Raw genomic sequence first — 22,983 nt, 5'->3', positions numbered from 1 at the left:
TACATTTGTGATCTCATTCCTGTGATGTAGCCAGTGGTGGAAAAGGTTCTGTAGTAACAGATGCAGGAGGGAAAAAAGTAAAAGTATTACATTAAAAATTCTGCTTGAGAAGAAAAAAAAGCATCTCAGAGTCAAAAATGAACTGTCCAGGGCGTACCCCGCCTAAGGCCCAAAGTCACTGGGATAGGCTCCAGTCACCTGCGACCCCCAACGGGGGAAAAAAGAAAGTAAACGTATTTCATATTTCATAGTGCTGTAACAATATGCACATTTTGGGAAAAGATTGGGCCAATAACTGATACTGCAGATATTTTCAATATGTTTTGGGGTTATTTTAAATATGTTTCTAGAGCTTTTAAATGTAGGTTACTTTGTCATTTCTAGGTCTTTTGTCTCAGAATAAAGACTGGATTAAAGTCTGTTCTGTAGAACACAGTCTGTTCTGTTACAATACAGTCTGTTCTGTAGAACACAGTCTGTTCTGTTAGAACACAGTCTGTTCTGTAGAACACAGTCTGTTCTGTTAGAACACAGTCTGTTCTGTCAGAACACAGTCTGTTCTGTAGAACACAGTCTGTTCTGTCAGAATACAGTCTGTTCTGTTAGAACACAGTCTGTTCAGAACAGTCTGTTCTGTCAGAACACAGTCTGTTCTGTAGAACACAGTCTGTTCTGTTAGAACACAGTCTGTTCTGTCAGAATACAGTCTGTTCTGTTAGAACACAGTCTGTTCTGTAGAACACAGTCTGTTCTGTTAGAACACAGTCTGTTCTGTTAGAATACAGTCAGTTCTGTTAGAACACAGTCTGTTCTGTTAGAATACAGTCTGTTCTGTTAGAACACAGTCTGTTCTGTTAGAACACAGTCTGTTCTGTTAGAACACAGTCTGTTCTGTCAGAATACAGTCTGTTCTGTTAGAACACAGTCTGTTCTGTTAGAATACAGTCTGTTCTGTTAGAACACAGTCTGTTCTGTTAGAACACAGTCTGTTCTCTGTTCTGTTAGAACACAGTCTGTTCTCTGTTCTGTTAGAACACAGTCTGTTCTGTAGAACACAGTCTGTTCTGTAGAACACAGTCTGTTCTGTTAGAACACAGTCTGTTCTGTTACAATACAGTCTGTTCTGTTAGAACACAGTCTGTTCTCTGTTCTGTTAGAACACAGTCTGTTCTGTAGAACACAGTCTGTTCTCTGTTCTGTTAGAACACAGTCTGTTCTGTAGAACACAGTCTGTTCTGTTAGAACACAGTCTGTTCTTTTAGAACACAGTCTGTTCTGTCAGAACACAGTCTGTTCTGTAGAACACAGTCTGTTCTGTCAGAACACAGTCTGTTCTGTAGAACACAGTCTGTTCTGTCAGAACACAGTCTGTTCTGTCAGAATACAGTCTGTTCTGTAGAACACAGTCTGTTCTGTTAGAACACAGTCTGTTCTGTTAGAACACAGTCTGTTCTGTCAGAATACAGTCTGTTCTGTTAGAACACAGTCTGTTCTGTTAGAACACAGTCTGTTCTGTCAGAATACAGTCTGTTCTGTTAGAACACAGTCTGAATTGACGGCAGTTACTGAGTTACTTTCATTACTGGATCTAGTATCGGTGTTTTTGGCTGATACTGATATTCCACAATGACATAAATCGAGGCCGATATATCTGTGCATCCCTAATATTTTACTCTTTCACTATTAAAGAGTCAAATGTAGTGATTTGGATAAAGGATTATGCAGATTTTTGGTCAAGTGAATTGACCTAATTGATTAGTTATTTTTTCTAGTACATCTTATGTGTGTATTACTGTATTTGCATGCGTGTATGTTTTTATATTTTGCTCATGCTTTTCTGCAGGATGTCACAATGAAAGTGCTAGAAATAACCCCTCAAACCATAAGTGAAAGTACTACATGTAGTACTTGAGAATGGAGAATAAAGTACTTTGGTAGAATTGTCATACCACGATTTACAAATGTAAACCGACGCCTCCTACTGGTCAGCCACAGCAATGCCCCAAGTCAATGAACTTTGAGAATTGAAATTGTGATCTGGCTCCAAACTAATTGGGATATACATTTTCTCCCATCTCTGGCATTATATGCTGAGAATACAATCTGGACAATATGTATTGCTGTATGTTACCTGAGAATGTACAGTACAATACAATGTACTTTATTGTCTCCTTGGGGAAATCTATCATGTACTCGTGCTGTACTGCCTTCAGTTAAAGACCTCACGATACAAACCATACAATCACAAAGAGCCAAACACAATAGACAAGGCAACGCTTCAGATCCTGGGTTGGTTAAAGATTCTTATCAATGAAGAGTTTTTGTAGAGGTTGAGTTTGCACCAGGGAACTCCCTGAAGGTCAGACTGTTAGTGGAGGGCATGGGAAGGGTCAGACAGTGTCCTCTGGGCCTGTCTGAGCACAGACTCCTCATCCAGAGCGCTCACAGAATGGCTTCTCATTCCCATAATCTTCATGGCAGTGTTTATCTGGTGCAAGCGTTTTGTTTTCTGCTGCATAGAAAGGTTCTGGTTCCAGGCCGTATCTGATCTCTCCTGTACTGCCTGGTAAAACTGAAACAGCAGCTTTGCTCTGACCCTACACCATCTCAGATGGTGCAGAAAATTAAACCGCTGTTGGAGCCGAGAGCAAAGACTGTCCTCTTGAACACCCCAGGTGAAGGAGCAGTCTCAACATACTGTATGAACATCTGTATGAAGAGACCTGCTCGATCACAGTGTCATGGATGACCACTGGGCTATGGTCACCGACAGAGATCTAAGATCATTTATTTAGTCTTATTGACATTTAAGACCAATGATGGTTGTCACACCACTGCACAAAGAGTTTGCCATCAAAGAAGTATTCAATATGTACAATAGAAATGTTTTTTAACTATTACTTCCTGATGGACAAGGAACATTCCAAAACTTCATCAATGTGTTAAAGGACACATGCAAAATTGACCTTTTTGAGCTTTTAACCGTGTTTTAACATTGTTCCCTCATTAAAAACATACCTGGAGTAGCACTTCGCTTCATTCACTCTAGTGTGAGGAATCCTAGTTAATAAAATCCTCTCCCCTCCGAGCATCAAAAACACTCTGTTCTGCTGTTTGTAAAGTCCATAAATAATCGGCAGACTCGTCCTAGTAATTTCTCCTGTCTTATCACAGTCAGTACAACTGTGTGCGGAGAACCAGAAGTGTTTGTTAAACTGTAATTCCCTCTGCAGCCACTCACCAGTTACTGAGACAAAACTCTGTTAGTCCTGTAGCAAACAACAGAGATCCAACTAAAGGCACTTAAGAACATGTTTAATAATGCCTTTAAGACCATGTAGCACTTCTTATGACACACTCCTATAGAGTAAGAATATTCATCTTGTCTTTTTAGTTCATAGTTTCTTTATCCTTCCTACACAACTGCACCTTCAGCCTCTTTGACCACTGTCAATCACACATACAAGATGGCTGACATGCCTCGCCCCATGACACACCGGATGAGTGAACATCTCAATGAACTAAACTACTGCCACCTTGCACGCCTCAATTCTCGATACTACTGACCTTCTGACCCAGTTCTAAATGTGTATTTTGATACAGCAAAGTACAGTCATTATTCTCCTGAATCTCTGCTGAACTTTGCTGCCCTCCAATAACCATTATTTCTCCACATTACATTGCTCATATACATTAATGAATGGCTTCTAGTAGCTCTGTATCCGATCACTATCAGTTCCATGATGTTATAATTAGCTGAAATGCTTTGTCACCTCTCTGGAACAACCCTCCATCATCCTCCATTACCAGCCCCTGCTTGAGGAAATTGTATGTGTAATTGTCTTGTAGCAGTTATGTCAACACAGGCAATTACACAGCGTGCCGTAGCAGGGTGAATAGTAGTGATTTTGAGGACAGGGCCTGTGCGCAGGAAACGCAAGTACTCCACTCTGCTATTACAGGCTAATTACATAGGACCGGCTCTGGAAACGCAACACTAACCCGTGCACTCTACAAACCCTGATCAATGTAGCGCCAAGACACTTATCACTTCAGATAAGAATATTTGAATTCTTTCTCCACAGTGTATTTTCAACTTCCTCCAGGAGTATATACTAGATCTGGTACTACTATTTGAATACCATTATATTTTGCCACTGTCTGTTATAAAACACACTTTTTATGTGTTTTAGAGTCCGTATAGTCCTGAAAATGATAACAAATATAAATCAAAATACAATTAGGATTATTTTTGTTCAAAATAAGTCACAATTTGCAGATTAATCGTTGCGGCCCTAATATTTAATCAAATGTAAATGCTGCCAGTCTAACGGCGAGTTTGAAATAACGTTTTACTGATTTATTACAATCCTTTATTTCTTCAGGAGCAGCAGGTCTCGGGAAAGAAGCTGAACAAGAGTCCAGAGAAGACAGGGAAAAGTGGATCTAAGCCAAAGGTGGGTCAAGACCACATGACTTTACCTCATTCCAGTCCAACAGTTTATTGACTAGTGCTATTTATGCTTTTGTAAGAGGTAAGATATACAAAAGTGTAATTACTAATGTAAAATATGACTTTTTGGGGGGTTTATTTTCAGTGTTAATAATGGAATTGCTCTTGTGCAAAGAAGAAATACTCTAAATATTGATCCTAGACTATAACTCCGCTTTTAACCGATAAATCGATATTGTTGCTATTGTGACTGACCTAGAAGAATATTGCTCTTACATTTAGCCAACAGTCTTATGCCTGAGTGCTATAATGGAATGTCATTAACTGCCGCCTCTGACCCACAGTGTGAAGCGCTGGTGTGGTTAAGCAAACACACCTGACCTCCCGACAGTTTCCCGGGGCAAGGTTTAAACCCCTGACCCCGCGGCCTAATCCCACTTTCTTAAGATGCTGTCTTCTATGACACATTCTCACACCTTTTTGGCGCGATTTTGTAAATGCAAACATATAATCTGTGGAGAATATTTACTGAGGCTGTTTCCCAATGCATCACGCCCTGAGGAAATAAAAAAGTCAGTTTTGATAAGTCCGTGTGTGCAAAGCAAATAGTCACGGTTGCTGACATGTTGATGGAAAGCTCTGTGATTCTTTGTCTTGTCGAACACTAAGCCACTGGATTGCTTTTTTCCCTGAGGGGAGAAATTGAATCCCTCTGGGCCAGAGCTCGTCCTGTGTGGGAGATGTGTGTGGCTGTTGTCCAGACATAACACAGCGCTTCTCCAAAAGCTCCAGGGATTAGGCCAGCGGCAACTCAGCGGCTGAACACCTCCAGTTTACTCTCTGCTGGCCCCCTCAGGCCTTGTGTTCACATGTATCACATGCATGGATCACAAACATGACCTACCTTGTATATTAAATAGAAAATTATAAATCAATAATTCAGTTTTATTTAAGAAGGTTTCTTCATGGTTTCTCCCTTTACACTTGCTTGGACTTTTATGCAGGTAAAAGGAGATTGTCACTGTGTCCTTAACCTTCTGGTAAAGTTTGGTCTGGAGTGGCTTTAAAACCATGAATGGCACTGGCACTTGCTCTTTACTTTTTTAATGTGCTCGAAGTCTGCGAGTTTATTCTCACTCCATTTCTGCAGAGGGCCCCTCTCTTGTGGAACTTTGACCGCCCTCTCCTACATTTCTTCAACTTCTCCACAACAACTGTTCGCTCTTGACAACCTCTTCACACCCCTCACTTCCTGGACACACCTTCTCCCAATTGCTCCCATTACAGCGTGTTTGATGTCTGGTGCAGCTTGTGCTTCCAGATGCCCCTGAGGAGCAGAGCGGGCGTGGATGTCTGTTTTTTCCTCTTCCATTCGTTCTTTCAGCACAGGTGACTGGTCATTACATTGGCTTGTCAGAAGTGTTGCCAGCGCCGCCGTTCTCACCTCTCTGAGCCCAGCGTGGAGCTGAACCTTCTTGCATAACAGGCTCAGCGCGCAGAGCAGCTAACTCCATCACTGGACTTTATCCACAGCTGGTGTCTCCTGATTGATGGCCGTGTGGAGATGTCGATGCCTTCTGGCACACGTCATGGTCGTAAACGTGTTAACCACTCCATCCAGGCCTGTCACAAAAGGGTGTGAGTCATTGTGTTAGTGACTGATTTACATGTGTCCGAGCAGGTGCCTGTCGATCTGGTTCATGTTTGCATATATAATTATTTTCTTTTTGAATTCTATGATGCTTGCTCCTGACTAAGTCTATAAATGTTGTAAATGGAAAACAAATGCCTAAAATCCAGGTCCCTGTAATTGCACTTGAGGATTTGTAGGATTAGAATAATGTCCCCTGTGAACCGTCTCACCCCCTCAAAGCCTTCATTCCAGCTAAATAACACGTGCCATCCCTGGACAGAGCGATGAGAAAAGGTGTCACAGCCATGTGTTTGTGTGGATTGAAGACGAGGGCTGCATTAGATGATGGTGTGCTTGTGATTAAGTTCACGTCTCATGGCATCTGTAATCAGCGTCTGGGCCTGATGAAAAAGCTGGCTGTCTTTTGTGTTTATCAGCTGTTTGGAGTCCACAGCTGTCCTTTGGAAGTACAGAGCTGCCAGTAAATAATAAATACGTAGCGCATTTGTCTGGCAGCCTGCCAGTGGCATATGTTCCCTTTTTAAAGTGAGCTATGCAGCTTTTTAATACCTTTTGATCTTTGCTATAAAATGCATGCTTCTTAGGGACAGGGACAAGTGATTATTTTTTATCATTACAGACTCCACTTCTCCAGGTTTAAAACTTAACAAGACTAACTGCTCGTTTGTTCTTGTAGCATAACTAACCACGTATTTACGTAAAAAGGTTCTTTATCTTGTATATATTGCATCTGGTTTTCACTTCTAACTTGAGTTTGGGTAAATAGGGTTAAGATCTTCTTTTTGACCATTATTCACAATGATGCTATGTTCCAGTGAGTATTTTTACTTCGAAAAACAATATTCAGTCAATACATTCAAATGTTGACAAAATAAACATATATTTATTTTTAGAATAGAACAAACAATTGGCATATTTGGTATTTCTCCATGTGTTCTTGTCTTATAATCGTATTAAGACCAAAGTTTGTCCAGTTTTTATGTTTTCCAAAAGTATTTTTTCCAGATTCTTCTCTTCTAACTACCTCCGTGACTATCAATGAAACCCTGCAATTTCGATGGAATCCTCCCTGGTGTTACGTGTAGCGACAGGCTCAGTGGCTTGTGTAACACTCGGTCACAACTTCAGGAAGGTTCTTACAGTTGTTACCGTCAGAGCCTGTGAAACCTGCTCTGACTAACACCTCTCTCCTCTCACTGCTGCACTCAGACCTTTGTCATTAATAGAAACATGTAGCGCTGGCACATGCCCTCTCTCACTTGGAGAACAATAAAAGCAAACGTGCACCTGATGTATTAGTAAAATGATACAGTAACTAGTATATAATTTGTTGTCTTTGCGGCGGCTTTAATCCGCCTCCAGCTGCTCCTGTGCCAGGTTTTTAACATGTGTCCGAGCTGAAGTCGCTGGACTCGTGGAAAAGGATCAGTCACTGAGCTTTTATGCACATCCAGAGGGTTTGTCCTGAGATTATGAGAGGCCAGTGCTTTCTTTATTTGGTATTGGCCACAGCAACAGTTGTTTCTCAGGGTTTTACTGATGGTTTAACACGGAGCAGTTTGTCTGATAAAGATCAATAAATGAAACGGACAAATCAATCAACGTCCTGCAGTCTACCATGAAAAAATCTAAATATCGATCCATATTCTACCGCTTGGTTGGGTCGCGGGTGACTGGAGCCTATCCCAGTGACTTCGGGCCTTAGGCGGGGTACACCCTGGACAGTGGCCAACTTGTCGCAGGGCCAACACAGAGACATAACAGACAGTTCACGCTCACATTCATTCACTAGGGCCAATTTAGAGTCACCAATTTTGCCTAACACATGCATGTCTTTGGACGGTGGGAGGAGCCGAAGAACCCCGGAGAACATGCAGACTCCACCCAGAGAGATCATGTGATGTTGGTCTGGTCCGGGAATCGAACCCATGATCTCCTTCTTGGGAGGCAAGAGCGCTAACCGCCTTTGCCACTGTGCACCCCTGAAGCCCATGAAATGTAATAAAATATCATATTTTGTCCTCACGTCTGATTGATGAACATAAAACCACATTTCTGCTTAGTTAGTTTGGGTTTTAGCAAATCTGAGTAGGAGCACTGCAGCTGATGATTGGCTCTTGTACGTTAATCAACTCTTCTGATTCATGACAGAACATGGGGAAGACTCACTAATGTATAGAGTGCATATGCTCTCTCCTGTGTTATGTATTGCACTGCCTTTTGTATGTCATGAACTAGCTTGATTTATTGACATTGCAACATTTCAATCGCTATATTGTTAACATACATCAGCCACAGATGGACTGTATGATGTAAAGTAGTGTTTTCATTGTATCCGCCAGGTTCTAAATCTCTTTTTGATTTGACATTTCCATCAGTGTTCCTTATCTGCCTGACGTGTGTTTCCAGTCACCTGCCTCGGGGAAAGACCGAGCCCAGGCCGGGTCCAAATCTCCTTCTGTGGCTGAGATTAAGAGCAAGTTGTCTGCGGCTGTCAAAGAGGTAAGACTGTCATCCACTTTGGTAATGACCACTCTTAATCAACTGTGCCACCTCCTGCTGAGCCCTGTGTTTCCATCAGGGCAAACCCTTACCCAAGACGGAGCAGAAGCTGGAGAATTACGTCAAGTATACGTACAAAGTAACAGACAAAAATGTAAGTATACGTTGGTGACGGTTCAAAGTCGGGCACCACAGTTCGTCACAGTGAGTTGAATCACTGTGGTTATTAAATCGCTGTAGGCAGAACTTGTTTTAATTAGTACAGTGTCCTCTGCGATAGTGCTGAGACAATCTACTAATCATGCCTTGTCGACTATAACAACGTTTGGACGGGATTAGTTTTTACCTTAGAATCGCTGGTAAATTGTAGTAATTACAAATGTGGCCTGTGTTTCTGGTCCTGTGCCAATCGTTGCAAACTTGTCTGTGAAAACTTCTGAATTTGCATTATATCGATTCAAAATGTCTCTGTGTCTATTTTATGTCAAGATTTGAACTAAATGAATTATAGTATTTCACCACGGACCATTTCCCATGTCCAATTATGGCCTTTCTATAATAAAAAAGTAAAACATACACAAAAGAAACTGTGGAAAAGAGCATCATGGGTGAAACGTGGCACAGCGGTTTAGCACTCTCGCCTCACAGCAAGAAGCTCCTGGATTTCGACTCCCGAGCGGAGTGGGGCCCTGTCTGTGTGGAGTTTGCATGTTCTGCCCGTGTCTGTGTTGGGTTCCTTGGGGTGCTCCGGTTTCCACGACCACTAAAAACATGTACAATAGGCTCCTCCCCCTCCGCTGCATTTCAGTGGGACTTTAATGGTTAAATAAAGTTCAATAAATAGTTTGGATGCTTCTGGTTCAGAGTTCGGATTGAGAGTTGCATCGTCATGAATGGATTCAAACAGAGAGACTTAATTTAATTGAATGAGAATTATGATTGCGTGAACGTTGCATTGTAGCATTGTTTGACGCTCCAGTTCAAAACACTAAAACAAATGAGCAGCATGAATGAATTAGAAGGTTCTTGTCATATTTCAGTGTGTTTATCAGTCCAGCATTCAGGATTAAAGTCTGTAAAAAACAGTGAATTACTGATATTTCTTATACCATTCATTCATTTAAATTCTACAGACGTTCCAGGGTCAAACTAATCCTGTCCAAATAGGGCCATAGGCATATTTTGATAAATACAATCTTTATATGAACTATACGGGCTCTAAAAACACACACAAATACGTTTTTATCACAAATATGCTGACATTATTAAATCAAAATAGAATAAACTGTTAAATCAATCAATAATACACACAGTTCTTAAATATTCTCTATCTAGAAGCCTCCAGTCACCATATTGTAACCTTTATTTGGTTAAAAATGGAGAAATAATCTTTTCGTTTGTTTAAACCAATCAACTACTAAATGAATAATTAATTGCAGGCAGTGAAACCTTTCAAATGTGTAGGATTCTTGTATTAGTTTAGCAGTTTATACAGTATTTCAATCTTAGATCTTATATTAACGCATTTACAATCTGCACCGTGGGAAACAAATCAAATCACAAAACACACATACATTTTTTTTCCAATATTGTACAAACGTTACAAGATCTGAACATAATAATAGCCAGGATTCCCACACTGGGATGACTTATATTCCCGCCGCTGTTAGGGTGGAGATGGAGGGGGAGTGCACCTGCCAGGGAGAAGTCTGTGGCTGATTTAGGGCAGAGTGTGTCTTGTGTATCCTTAATGAGGGGACTGTGGTATGTGATGGTACCAGCCTCGCACACATTCAAGGCCTTTATTCTAAATGGAACATCTAAATCTTCCCCAATGCTGCTTGTCATATCCAGGGAGAAAAACAACAACTCCTGTCCTGAGTCATGATTCTGCTCTGCGCTCGTACATTCTGTGTTTCTCGTACTCTCTGTCGGATATAAAAGGCTGTAATCGTCACCTGTTCTTCTAAGTACGGCACAAAAGGCTTAATAATAGTGTTAACTGCCCATTTCTACAGGAAAAATTAAAATGGTTTGGATGCTCGGCGTGTCCTGAGACTGGACTATAGAAGTTATGAGGGAGTTTTGACATAAAGCATTAAAAATAGTACGAGATAATGTTTAACTACTAAAAATAACACTGGCTGAAGGAAACACATTTTATTTGGAAGACTAGTGTTCTTGGCTCTACATTTGCCAGGAAAGTGGGCGTGTTGTGTGTCTGGTGAATACATTGACCTTTTACATCTGAAGCAAATTAATTCAGAAGAAAAGTGATATTTTGTCTCTTTATTTGACAAAACAGATGGAAATAACTTAAATGTGCAGTGGAAGCTTCAGGTGGAAGCTTCAGGTGGAGGCTTCAGGTGGAGGCTTCAGGTGGAGGCTTCGTGCTTATACTTGTCCCCATGGAGACGTTACTGCTTTACCTGGAATGTTCCACAGTATTACATTAAACCTGTCTGTCTCACAGGGATACGAGAACCACTAGGTTTAGTTACAGGCCACTTCTGTGGAGAGGCGAGCCCCGCGCACATAAAGACTGAATGTTTTTCTGAATTTTTGTATTATTGATGAATTGAAGAAAACAGTCAAAACTAAACAAGACTCAGAGGGAAACATGACAAAACAAAGTAGTAGTCCTTAGTCTTTTAGTACGACTAAATGTTTTCCATGTGTTTTTGAGTGCACGTGTTATTGAATAAATGCAAAATGGACAGTGGTTACACACAACCTTTAAATGTGCTTTATGTCACTTTTTGTATTTGTTGGACTGAACCACAAAGCAATTCAACATATTGCATATTACAAGTCCTTTATGTTAAAGGGCTTGTAATATGCAAAATCAACTTTAATGAGCTTTTAACCTTGTTACAACAGTGTTTCCTCATCATTAGTGTCCTCAAAGTGATATTTTCATTGATCTCTATATGTTTGAGTAATATTGTATTGTCCTGCAACCCAGACATGTCCTGTTTTCACCTACACCTATCCCCGCCCACATCCCTGTAACTTGTTGCTAGTTGCTATTTGAAAAGGTCATACGGACCTACATACATGTATGCAGGTCATACCTACATGTATGCAGGTCATACCTACATGTAGGTAGGTCATACCTACCTACATGTATGATGTAGGTCATACCTACCTACATGTAGGTAGGTCATACCTACATGTAGGGATGTAAAATGTTGAAAAAAGGCTCTTTTTCAAAATGTAAAACGTGTAAATGACAATCTGTTTACAGCGGTGAAACGTCACTATGAAGAGGCGGGGCTTATCAGTTCTACAGTTTTGCAGTCAATGGACCAGTTTCTATTACTAAACCATTTTAGATCAATTGGTTTACAATGAACATAATGTAAAATGATGATATACCGTATTTTCCGCACTATAAGGCGCATTAAGTGAAACAAAACGTGTACCACACAAAATCGCTACGAGGTCAGTGAGCACGACCAGAGTTAATCCATATATAAGGCGTTTTTTGAGGTTATTGAGGCTATTAAGTGCGCTTATAGGGTAGAAAATACAGTAATTCAATAATAAGTACCTGAAAAAAAGCATGAATTCCCTCTTTAAATTTTAATTTCAACCATTGTATTGTCCATTTTATTAAAATACAAACCACCCTTTTTTACTCTCAGCCAAAACTGTTCAACACTTTTATCTCACCAACTGCACTCTCCTTCTAAAATGCATCACATCAATCCAGAACACAGCACGTTGCCATGGCGTGAGAGGATGTCCATGCTTCGCCCTCCACCCTCCCTCTCCACACTCCACGCCCACCACCCTCTCCACCCTCCACACCCTCCACACCCTCCACCCTCTGCACCCTCCACCCTCTGCACCCTCCACACCCTCCACCCTCTGCACCCTCCACCCTCTGCACTCTCCACACCCTCCACCCTCTGCACCCTCCACCCTCCACACCCTCCACCCTCTGCACCCTCCACACCCTCCTTCAATATCAGACGGCTGCCATTGCAAACAGCCCCAGACTCTGACCCGAGGTGTACTATACGGACGCTTGACTGTGCAGCAGGGGCCGAGTGTGAAGTGCGGGGCTGGTGAAAGCGCCGCGGCCCCAGAAGGAGCGGAGGCAGCCGGGGGCGGAGCCAGGGGCCTTGTTGATCCCAGTGTGTAGAAAACATCTGTGCGAACGCTTTAGTTTCATCAGCCAAGGCCGAGATCTGTCAGACCTGGAGCACCTAGTCATATACTCTGGTATGTAGCGCTGCCTGCACCCACCCACCCGCCGACCCACCCACCCACCCACCCTCCGACCCACCCTCCACCCACCCGCCGACCCACCCACCCAACTGCCGACCCACCCTCTGACCCACCCACCCTCCACCCACCCTCTGACCCACCCGCCGACCCACCCGCCGACCCACCCGCCGACCCACCCTCCGACCCACCCTCCGACCCACCCTCTGACCCACCCTCTGACCCACCCACCCGCCGACCCACCCACCGACCCACCCTCTGACCCACCCTCTGACCCACCCAGCCCCGCACCAGTCCACAGCAGCAGCACCGGGTTAAAGGAGACGTATCATGCTTTTCTCATGCACTTAGTATTGAGCTATAGAGCCACATTTCACGTTTTGTTCTTTATAAACTGCAATATTGATACAAAACGACTTTGTAGAAACAGGTCCATTGACTTCCTGTTCAAAAGTGCAGAGGTGATAAGCCCCGCCTCTTCATAGTGACGTTTCACCGTGGCAAAGTTAGTAACACGTTTTTATCTTTGAAAAGTGGCTACATGACAACTTAGAGCCAATGTATCACACAACCAAGTACAGGGATGAGGGCGGGGATAGGTGGTAGGTGAAAACGGATTCTATTTTTTAAGGATATTTGACAGTTTTGGCGTGTAATGAGGATGAAAGAAGGGAGGACATGCAGCACATTGTCGAAGCTGGGATTCAAACTCACGACGCTGCATATGTGCTGCCGCTTAATCCACTCAACCACCGGACATGTTCTAAGCACTCGAGCCTCGTGTTTCAGGCAAATACAGGATTACTCACACATCTGTACAATACAACTGTGAATGAAGAAACATGGTTAAAGGTGTATTATATAATGTGTCCCCTTTAAAGGACCGATAGGACGCATTTGTGAGGTTGAGAACACCTTAGCGTCTGTATCTCATGTTTGTGCACATATAATAATGCTGTTGCCAGTAGAGTTTGAATAAAGAACAGCAACAAGATCTCAGGAGATACAATTGATTGTGAAAAAGATTGTGCACACATGTGGAAGATTATCTCGTGAGGTTTTCCCCCTCGTGTTTACATTTGGATTGGAGCAAAAAGAAAACCCGACTTCATCGCGGGTGGTCCAACGCGATATTGGTCGTCATCATTCTGTTGGAACCAATCTGTCTAGTCCAATGCCTAGACCAGAGTGAAGCGGCTTAAATGAGGTGAAAAACGACCACTGCTAGCTCTTGGCAGAACATGCTTTGTGGGCAATAAGAAGTATGGGCTTTAAAAACATGGAGGAGACATCAGCCGGTGCATCAGAGCGTTATGAGCTTGAGACTGAATATGAATTATTACTTCAATATTAAAAAAAGGCACAACGCCACTTATTCTCTTAAGGGAAGAACATTAAAAACTAGAGCTGGGTTGAAATAATCGATTTTCCGATTTTTAATCGATTCACATATTAATGACCGATTATCGATTCGTAAGTCCAAAGATCGTTTTTTTTAGTTTTTTTTTTAATTAAAATTATTTTCTACATTTCCCTCAGTGAACTTCAATCTACCTTCAAGAAAGATAATTCAGGACTCCTGGCTTATCTTTCTTGAAGGTAGATTGACCCTTAACCTTTTCATCAGTCTTCCATCAGTAACTACCAATACTTGTAAGATTTACTGTTTAACATTGATATAATACTAGTTTTAATATGTTGCTTCTCTACACAGTCATGAAGTGAAGGAAACGGTGCAAATACATTTTTCATTTTTAATAACATTAACCCCCGGATCAAATCAAAATCGGATCGAATCGGAAATCAGATCGAAATCGGAGCGAATCGGAGAAATCGCGTAAAAACGATTTTGAAACGTAAAAATCGGAATCGAATCGATTCTTGAAATTTGAATCGAAACCCAGCTCTATTAAAAAGATACTGTAATTTAGCTAAATAAAGACTCTTAAACTGGCCACGTGTCGGTTTAGAACTTAAATAAAACTATGAACTAACCTGATGTTGTCACTTTCATCCTCAGGTGGTCAAGGAGCTCTGGAATCACGTACAGACGCTGAAGACGGCCAGCAAATAACTACAGTTCAAACTACAGTTCAGTTTTGTATTCTCATGGGTTTTAAAGGCACACTCTGACACAGATTTATCATCCATATCCATAAAACGCAGCTTCTCATGAGCGTTCAGTAGATGCTTCATGAACCGATGTTTGTGCGGCCGAGGAAAAGGGGTCAAAGGGTCAAATCACTTCCTTTGCTCGTCGTAATATTCTTGAAATGCATTTGTTTGAACCAAATTCATAACTTTTGATGATTTGCTTGCACTAAATACACATGTGGTCCAGTATTGAAAATGCGCTGAAGGAGCATGTTTCAACTCTCCATCCAGATTATACTCATTCTGCACCTTTTCCGTCCCAGTGACATTTTGTCTGTAGATTCTCTTTTGGGTGAACTCTCCAGCCGTGTCAGAAACGCTGTTGCAGAATGTGCCTTTAAATATCAAAACCGTTATTAACCGCATCCATCGAATCCAGGCCAGCGTTTGTTTGTCGCATCATTGACTTTCCCGTTCTTTTCTCGTTCCCTCGAATGCGCCTCGAAGCTGATGTTGGCCCTCGCAGTGTGAAAGTTGCTAGTGTCATGGTTAATTACAGCGAGTTGATATGTGAAGATTTAATGTAGTAATAGAAGTCGTTGTAGTCGTTTTTTTATACCTACCTTTTTATCAAGACGTTTTATTTGTCGCCTCAACTGCATATCCAAACCAATTGTTTTTAAGTCTCATAAAATGTCTGTTATAATATCAGTTTTAACAGCAAAACTCAATGTAGAAATCTATTAATGTTCCATAATATAACCATGAAATAAGTAAAGATGTGGGAAGTCAGCACGCTCTATAAAGTAAACTGTATTTACACTGTTTATTATTAATGCAGAAAAAGCCTGTCTGATGAGGTCATTTAATAAAGTGCTCAAAATGAAGCTGCTCATAGCAATAATGTCCCATGTTCATGTGTTTATGATTCTATATAATGTATTTTATGATCCAGTTATGAGCCTATGAATGGATTTTTTGAACCAATCACGTGGCTTAAATCTATTTCCTCTTTGGCAGGTTAAAATATAGATTAAGAGTCAATAATAATGTGTATTATTAATTGTTTGAAAACGGTTATAAAGTTAAAATAAGGAATAAATAATATGATTTTTACATGTTGGCAGCTGTCCCTTTTTATGCTAATTCTGCTCATGGTCCATTTTCTTTCAGCATCTACTTGTTTAAACATGTTTAATTACAGTTTGCATCCTGTTGCTTCAATGTTTTTTTCTTATTAAAGTACTGTTCAAAACTTAAAAGGTTTAGTCCCTTTGTTGAAGTGTTCATCACAGACATATGATAAGTGTAGATCCAGAAGATTCCAGAAGACCTCATATAACAGCAAATGAGTGAATGTAACTTTACAAAAGAGGCTAAATCAATGGTAAAAACGTTGAAAAGGACTTTAATTGAAGACATTAGTCCTTGAAGTAAATTTTTTTGCACACAACGTTCTGCCTTTGTCCTTGTTTCCATGGAGATGTTATGCTTTGCCTGCAATGATCCATAGTAGGGCCTATGGGAATAAACTACATGGACACAATCTGTTTGTCCTTTAGAAAAATGACATAATTCACCTTTAAGATATATTAAATGTCGCTTGATCAGGAATGTCATTTATGTTTTTCTCATCTGGAAGAAAGACATAAAGCGTCTCAACATAATCACATTGTACTTTCTTCTTTTGTTCCTTGTTCAGTGACGTTATTCCATATCTCACAGATGAACCAATGATACGTCTCTTTTCCAGTGAAGGAGAAATGCAGAACATGCATGATTCTGGCAGCCCACCTCTGCCTCTAGTGCCAATAATTCTGGCCCATCTGTCTCCTTAATGAAACGCACTCCTCTCTCTCTGACACTGTGTTATGGTGACCTACTCAATTCTGATGTTTGAACCTCAACACAGCGTGCAGAAGAAAGGCTGAATTAGCCAGGGTGGGGGTGTTTTTAGATTTGAAGACTTTTAGTTTACTTTAATGTTTGGATCAAAATCTAAAGCGATGATATGTTCACGGGACGAGCAGATGACACGAGATCAAGGCAAGAAAAAGACGAGTCGAGCAGATGTCAGAGAGAAGGCCGAACCCTAAAAGGACGTGAAAGACTAAAAATAGGGATGAATTGCATATATAGTCTTTAAGGTGTAACAATGAATGAAATGTTATAACTCTGGATGTGATTACATACAATACTTTAGTGGTGTAAGAGAAGGATGTAAAGAAAAGTAGCACATTGCTGCTTTTAACCCTTCATAATGTTTGAACTGTTTCACAAAGCTGTTCTATGGATACTTGAAAGCTTTATAACACGTACAATACATATTTTTGATTGTTTTGTCTTATGCTATTTCAGGATATTTATATAGAGTTTCCAGATATTGTCAGCTTCTTACAGCCAAAGTACAGAAATCAATAGCAAAAACTGACAAGTCTCAAGAGGTTGGGAAACACTTTGAACGGCTTATCTCAGCAGACCATCGATCCAGAGAAAAACATTGATTCATGGTTCGTGGTTCCAAACTCAATGATCAGTAACACAACGTGAACTACTCGGCAGCAATAATTCACACGTGGTACATTGTCACGTTTAATTGCAATAGCTTTGTCCAAATAATCGAAAAGCGGATACTAATCAATAAAACTGATATCAATATTAGACACTGATTTGAACAAGTATCGAATTTTAGAATGTTCGAGCTTAATCAACTATATGTTAATTATACATGTTTAAAGTACTATTTGTGTTAAGAATATAAAACCTAAAAAACAAATAAAGAAGAAATGTGTTTAAGTATCATCATATTATTGATATTCAAGTGTATTCCTTATTATCCAAATCCACTCAGAGTTTAGTCTCGTGACATTAGACTGTAAGACGTGTTCATGGCTGTGACCACCAGGGGGCGATAAAGTCAAAGCCTCCTCCACAACACACTTTGATATCGATCCAAATTGATCAGGTGCTTTTACCTGATGTGAGTCAGACGTGCTTCGGTGCCAACATGCGTGAGTGCTGAGGCCCCTGCTGTGGCCCCCCTGTGGCCCCTGCTGTGGCCCGCTGAGGCCCCTGCTGTGGCCCCTGCTGTGGCCCCGCTGTGGCCCCCGCTGTGGCCCCGCTGAGGTCCCCTTAGTCCCCCTGAGACCCCTTGAGGCCCCCTGAGGCCCTGAGGTGTGACTGTGGTGCGCGTGGATGCAGCGATGACGCACGCTGTGAGAGGCACGTGGAAATCCCCCGCTGCGGTGCTTGAATTCCAGCTCTGGGTTTGACTGAAGCCGCCTGAAGGTGCAGACATAGAGCACAGAGCAGAGGAGAGCAGCTGACAGGGTGCTCCTCTGCCTCCTCCTCTGCCTCCTCCTCTGCCTCCTCTGCCTCCTCTGCCTCCTCCTCTGCCTCCTCTGCCTCCTCCTCTGCCTCCTCCTCTGCCTCCTCTGCCTCCTCTGCCTCCTCCTCTGCCTCCTCTGGTGCTCCTCTGCCTCCTCCTCTGCCTCCTCTGCCTCCTCTGGTGCTCCTCTGCCTCCTCTGGTGCTCCTCTGCCTCCTCTGCCTCCTCTGGTGCTCCTCTGCCTCCTCCTCTGCCTCCTCTGCCTCCTCTGCCTCCTCTGGTGCTCCTCTGCCTCCTCTGCCTCCTCTGGTGCTCCTCTGGTGCTCCTCTGGTGCTCCTCTGCCTCCTCTGCCTCCTCTGGTGCTCCTCTGCCTCCTCTGGTGCTCCTCTGGTGCTCCTCTGGTGCTCCTCTGGTGCTCCTCTGCCTCCTCTGCCTCCTCTGGTGCTCCTCTGGTGCTCCTCTGGTGCTCCTCTGCCTCCTCTGCCTCCTCTGGTGCTCCTCTGGTGTTCCTCTGGTGCTCCTCTGCCTCCTCTCTAGAAGCTGTGGTGCACTTTAAAGTGTGCGCGGGTCATAAAAGTGTTTAGAGTGGCTGATCTGATTTATAGGACAGATCCTGTAAACAGCCTCAGAAGTCACGTCTGATCCATTTAACTATTTTTGCACATCATAACAAATGAATAGAGATAATTGTAATAGTCCTGTCGGGGCAAGAAGAGTGTAATTAGGCTTTACATAAGGTGATGAAATGGAATTCTGATTGGATCCTTCGTGCTACATATTTATAGATTATTTATAGGAACATATTTTGTATTCACTTATGTTTAATATGCACCGAGACATTACAGACATAACTTTTATTGTTGGTCAGTTTGCTCTCTCCACACAGACTGTCCAGAAGAAAAGTCACCACAGAAAAAGTCAAACCCGCTACTATTTTTTTTGGACCTTAAGCCTTCACCTTTACTACAGCGCGTTTTGGCTGTGTCATAGTTTCAATAAGATTCTGCAATGTCAAAAGTTTAATTTCCATCTAGTCATTATGTGTCACCAGTTGATCTTGTGTTGATGATGAGAGAGTGACCACTGCACAAAGAGAGTGACCACTGCACAAAGAGAGTGACCGCTGCACAAAGAGAGTGACCACTGCACAAAGAGAGTGACCACTGCACAAAGAGAGTGACCACTGCACAAAGAGAGTGACCACTGCACAAAGAGAGTGACCACTGCACAAAGAGAGTGACCACTACACAAAGAGAGTGACCACTGCACAAAGAGAGTGACCACTGCACAAAGAGAGTGACCGCTGCACAAAGAGAGTGACCACTGCACAAAGAGAGTGACCACTGCACAAAGAGAGTGACCGCTGCACAAAGACAGTGACCACTGCACAAAGAGAGTGACCACTGCACAGAGAGTGACCGCTGCACAAAGAGAGTGACCACTACACAAAGAGAGTGACCACTGCACAAAGAGAGTGACCACTGCACAAAGAGAGTGACCACTGCTCAAAGAGAGTGAGCACTGCACAGAGAGTGACCGCTGCACAAAGAGAGTGACCACTACACAAAGAGAGTGACCGCTGCACAAAGAGAGTGACCACTGCACAAAGAGAGTGACCGCTGCACAAAGAGAGTGATCACTGCACAGAGAGAGTGACCACTGCACAAAGCCTCCTCCAGCTCGTCCCAAACACTCTCTCAGAGGTTCAGATCTGGAGGACATTAGTTTCTGCTTCTCCTCAGATGTTTTCTTTGCTCTATGACAATGATCTGACCCTTCTCAAACACACTGACATCTTTTCCATGACCACGGGATTTGTCTTTCACATGGTTGTTTCAGAAATGAGAAGCCGCTCACTGCATCAGTCGGGTTTAAACACCGTGTTGCATGAGAAAGATCATCAGCCATGAAGCAGTTATTTAAAATGAGGCTTTTAGGTCTTTGTTGAATCCAGGTCATGACCTTTTCTTTGGACAGGAAGTGTATATCATCTGGAAACAAGAAAACTGTCTAATCCGCACCTTTATTATTTAATCATAATAAATCAACTTGCTTCCATAGATTTATATCGGGACATTCCAAGGTTCCATCCAAGCTCATGACCATAGGTGAGGTCAGAACGTAGACCGACCTGTAAATCGAGAGCTTTGCCTTTCGACTCAGCTCCTTCTTTACCACAACGGTCGATGCAGCGACTGTATCACTGCAGCCGCTGCACCGATACAACTGTCAATCTCACACTGACGGGTCGGACAAAGATCGGTTCAGAAGCCCTCTATGATGACAAAAAGAACAAGGCCGTTTACGTCGCCCGGATCGGCGTCACCGGGGCCCCATCCTGGAGCCAGGCCTGGGATGGGTGCTCGATGGCGAGCGCCTGGTGGCCGGGTCTTTCCCCACGAGGCCCGGCCGGGCACAGCCCGAAGGAGCGACGTGGGGCCGCCCTCCCGTGGGCCCCCCACCCGCAGGAGGATCCATAAGGGGCCGGTGCAAAGAGATCTGGGCGGCAGTCGACGGCAGGGGCCTCGGCGACCAGATCTCCAGACACAGAGACTAACTCTGGGGACATGGAATGTCACCACGCTGGGGGGAGGAGCCTGAGCTTGCGCGGGAGGTTGAGCGATATCGACTAGATATAGTCGGCCTCACCTCCACGCACAGTTTGGGCTCTGGAACCCATCTCCTCGAGAGGGGCTGGACGCTCCACTTCTCTGGTGCTGCCCGCGGGGAGAGGCGGGGCTGGTGTGGCCGGGGCTGGTGTGGGGCTATAGCCCCTCAGCTCAGCCGCCACGTGTTGGAGTTCACCCCGGTGGACGAGAGGGTCGCGTCCCTTCGCCTTCGGGTGGAGGACAGGTCTCTCACTGTTGTGGCGGCCTACAGGCCGAACAGCAGTGCAGAGTACCCGGCCTTCTTGGAGTCCTTGGGAGGGGAACTGGACAGTGCACCGACAGTGGACTCCGTTGTTCTACTGGGGGACTTCAACGCCCACGTGGGCAATGACAGTGACACCAGGAGAGGGGTGATTGGGAAGAACGGCTTCCCCGATCTGAACCCGAGCGGTGTTCAGTTATTGGACTTCTGTGCTAGCCACAGATTGTCCATAACGAACACCATGTTCAAGCACAAGGGTGTCCATCAGTGCACATGGCACCAGGACACAGGCCTGAGGTCAATGATCGACTTTGTTGTCGTGTCATCTGACCTCCGCGGCCGTGTGTCTTGGACACTCAGGTAAAGAGAGGGGCAGAGTTGTCAACCGAGTTGGATCCGCTGGCGGAGGAGGAAGCCGGACAGACTTGTCAGACCCAAGTGTATTGTGAGGGTGTGTTGGGAACGTCTTGCAGAGCCCTCTGTCAGGAGGGTCTTCAACTCGCACCTCCGGGAGAGCTTCTCCCATATCCCGGGGGAGGCTGGGGACATTGACTCCGAGTGGACCATGTTCTCCGCCTCCATTGTTGATGCGGCTGCTCGGAGCTGTGGTCGCAAGGTCTTGGTATCGGCATTGACAGGTATCGGCAGGCCAAGCGGGCCGCAGCTCGTGCTGTCGCAGAGGCAAAAACCCGGGCCTGGGAGGAGTTCGGGGAGGCCATGGAGGAGGACTATCGGTCGGCCCCAAAGAAATTCTGGCAAACCGTCCGGCGCCTCAGGAGGGGGAAGCAGTGCCTCACCAACACCGTTTACTGTGCGGGTGGAGACCTGCTGACCTCGACTGGGGATGTCGTCGGACGGTGGAAGGAATACTTTGAGGATCTCCTTAATCCCTCAGTCACGTCTTCTGAAGAGGAAGCAGAGACCGGGGACTCAGGGGCTGGCTCATCCATCACCCAAGCTGAAGTCACTGAGGTTGTTCGCAAACTCCTCGGTGGCAGGGCTCCGGGGGTGGATGAGATCCTGAGGACCTAAAGTCTCTGGATGTTGTAGGACTTTGTTGTAGTTTCCTCCGCCGTGTGGCTGGGCGCTCCCTTAGAGATAAGGTGAGGAGCTCGGCCACACGGGGGGAGCTCGGAGTAGAGCCGCTGCTCCTCCACGTCGAGAGGAGCCAGCTGAGGTGGCTCGGGCATCTGTTCCAGATGCCTCCTGGGCGCCTCCCTGGGGGGGAAGAGGCCCCGGGAAGCCCCAGGACACGCTGGAGAGACTATGTCTCTCGGCTGGCCTGGGAACGCCTCGGGATCCCCCCGGAGGAGTTAAAGGAAGTGTCTGGGGAGAAGGAAGTCTGGGAGTCCCTGCTCAGACTGCTGCCCCCGCGACCCGGCCCCGGATAAAGCGGCAGAAGATGGATGGATGGATGGATGGAATTTCTAGGCGCAGTCAGGGGTCGTAGGTTGTGGTCAGGGGTCAGAGGGTGTGGTCAGGGGTCGTAGGGTGTGGTCAAGGGTCGGAGGGTGTCCGGTTTGGGGACCACAGGATCTCATCTCTGCTGTTTGCAGACGATGTTGTCCTGATGGCTCCATCAAACCCGGACCTGCAGCTGCACTGGGACGGTTTGAGCCGAGTGTGAAGCGTCTGGGATGAGAATCAGCTCAAATCCGAGGCCATGGTAAATGTGTTATTTATGTATAAAAACGTTACATGGCTATTTTTCCTATACATTTATGTAAATACAGGACAGAAAATGTCCCAAATGGCTTTCTCTAACTTCAAGATTTGTGTCACATGAATAAAAAATAAAATATGAGTCATGTCGCCAGATCTAATGACTTGCTCTTCTTCACGCCGTGC

At 44.1% G+C, this 22,983-nt stretch overlaps 1 protein-coding gene across 1 annotated transcript in view; it reads left to right on the top strand.

The window, feature by feature from the left end:
- npm1b (nucleophosmin 1b) overlaps window positions 1–16,121 on the top strand; it is a 27,231-nt gene extending 11,110 nt beyond the window's left edge. The window contains exons 8-11 of the mRNA XM_072434931.1: window positions 4,386–4,457; window positions 8,517–8,609; window positions 8,689–8,763; window positions 14,863–16,121. Coding sequence (XP_072291032.1) covers window positions 4,386–4,457; window positions 8,517–8,609; window positions 8,689–8,763; window positions 14,863–14,916 — 294 coding nt within the window. The 3' untranslated portion in view covers window positions 14,917–16,121. The remainder of the gene's footprint in view (window positions 1–4,385; window positions 4,458–8,516; window positions 8,610–8,688; window positions 8,764–14,862) is intronic.
- Window positions 16,122–22,983: the final 6,862 nt, after the last annotated feature.

Source organism: Eucyclogobius newberryi, unplaced genomic scaffold (assembly GCF_026437365.1).
Source record: "Eucyclogobius newberryi isolate DKJ021-1_F unplaced genomic scaffold, fEucNew1.0.hap1 SCAF_11, whole genome shotgun sequence".
NCBI classification, from domain to species: domain Eukaryota; kingdom Metazoa; phylum Chordata; class Actinopteri; order Gobiiformes; family Gobiidae; genus Eucyclogobius; species Eucyclogobius newberryi.
The sequence above is the reverse complement of the archived record's forward strand: the minus strand, read 5'-3'. Positions and strand labels throughout refer to the sequence as shown.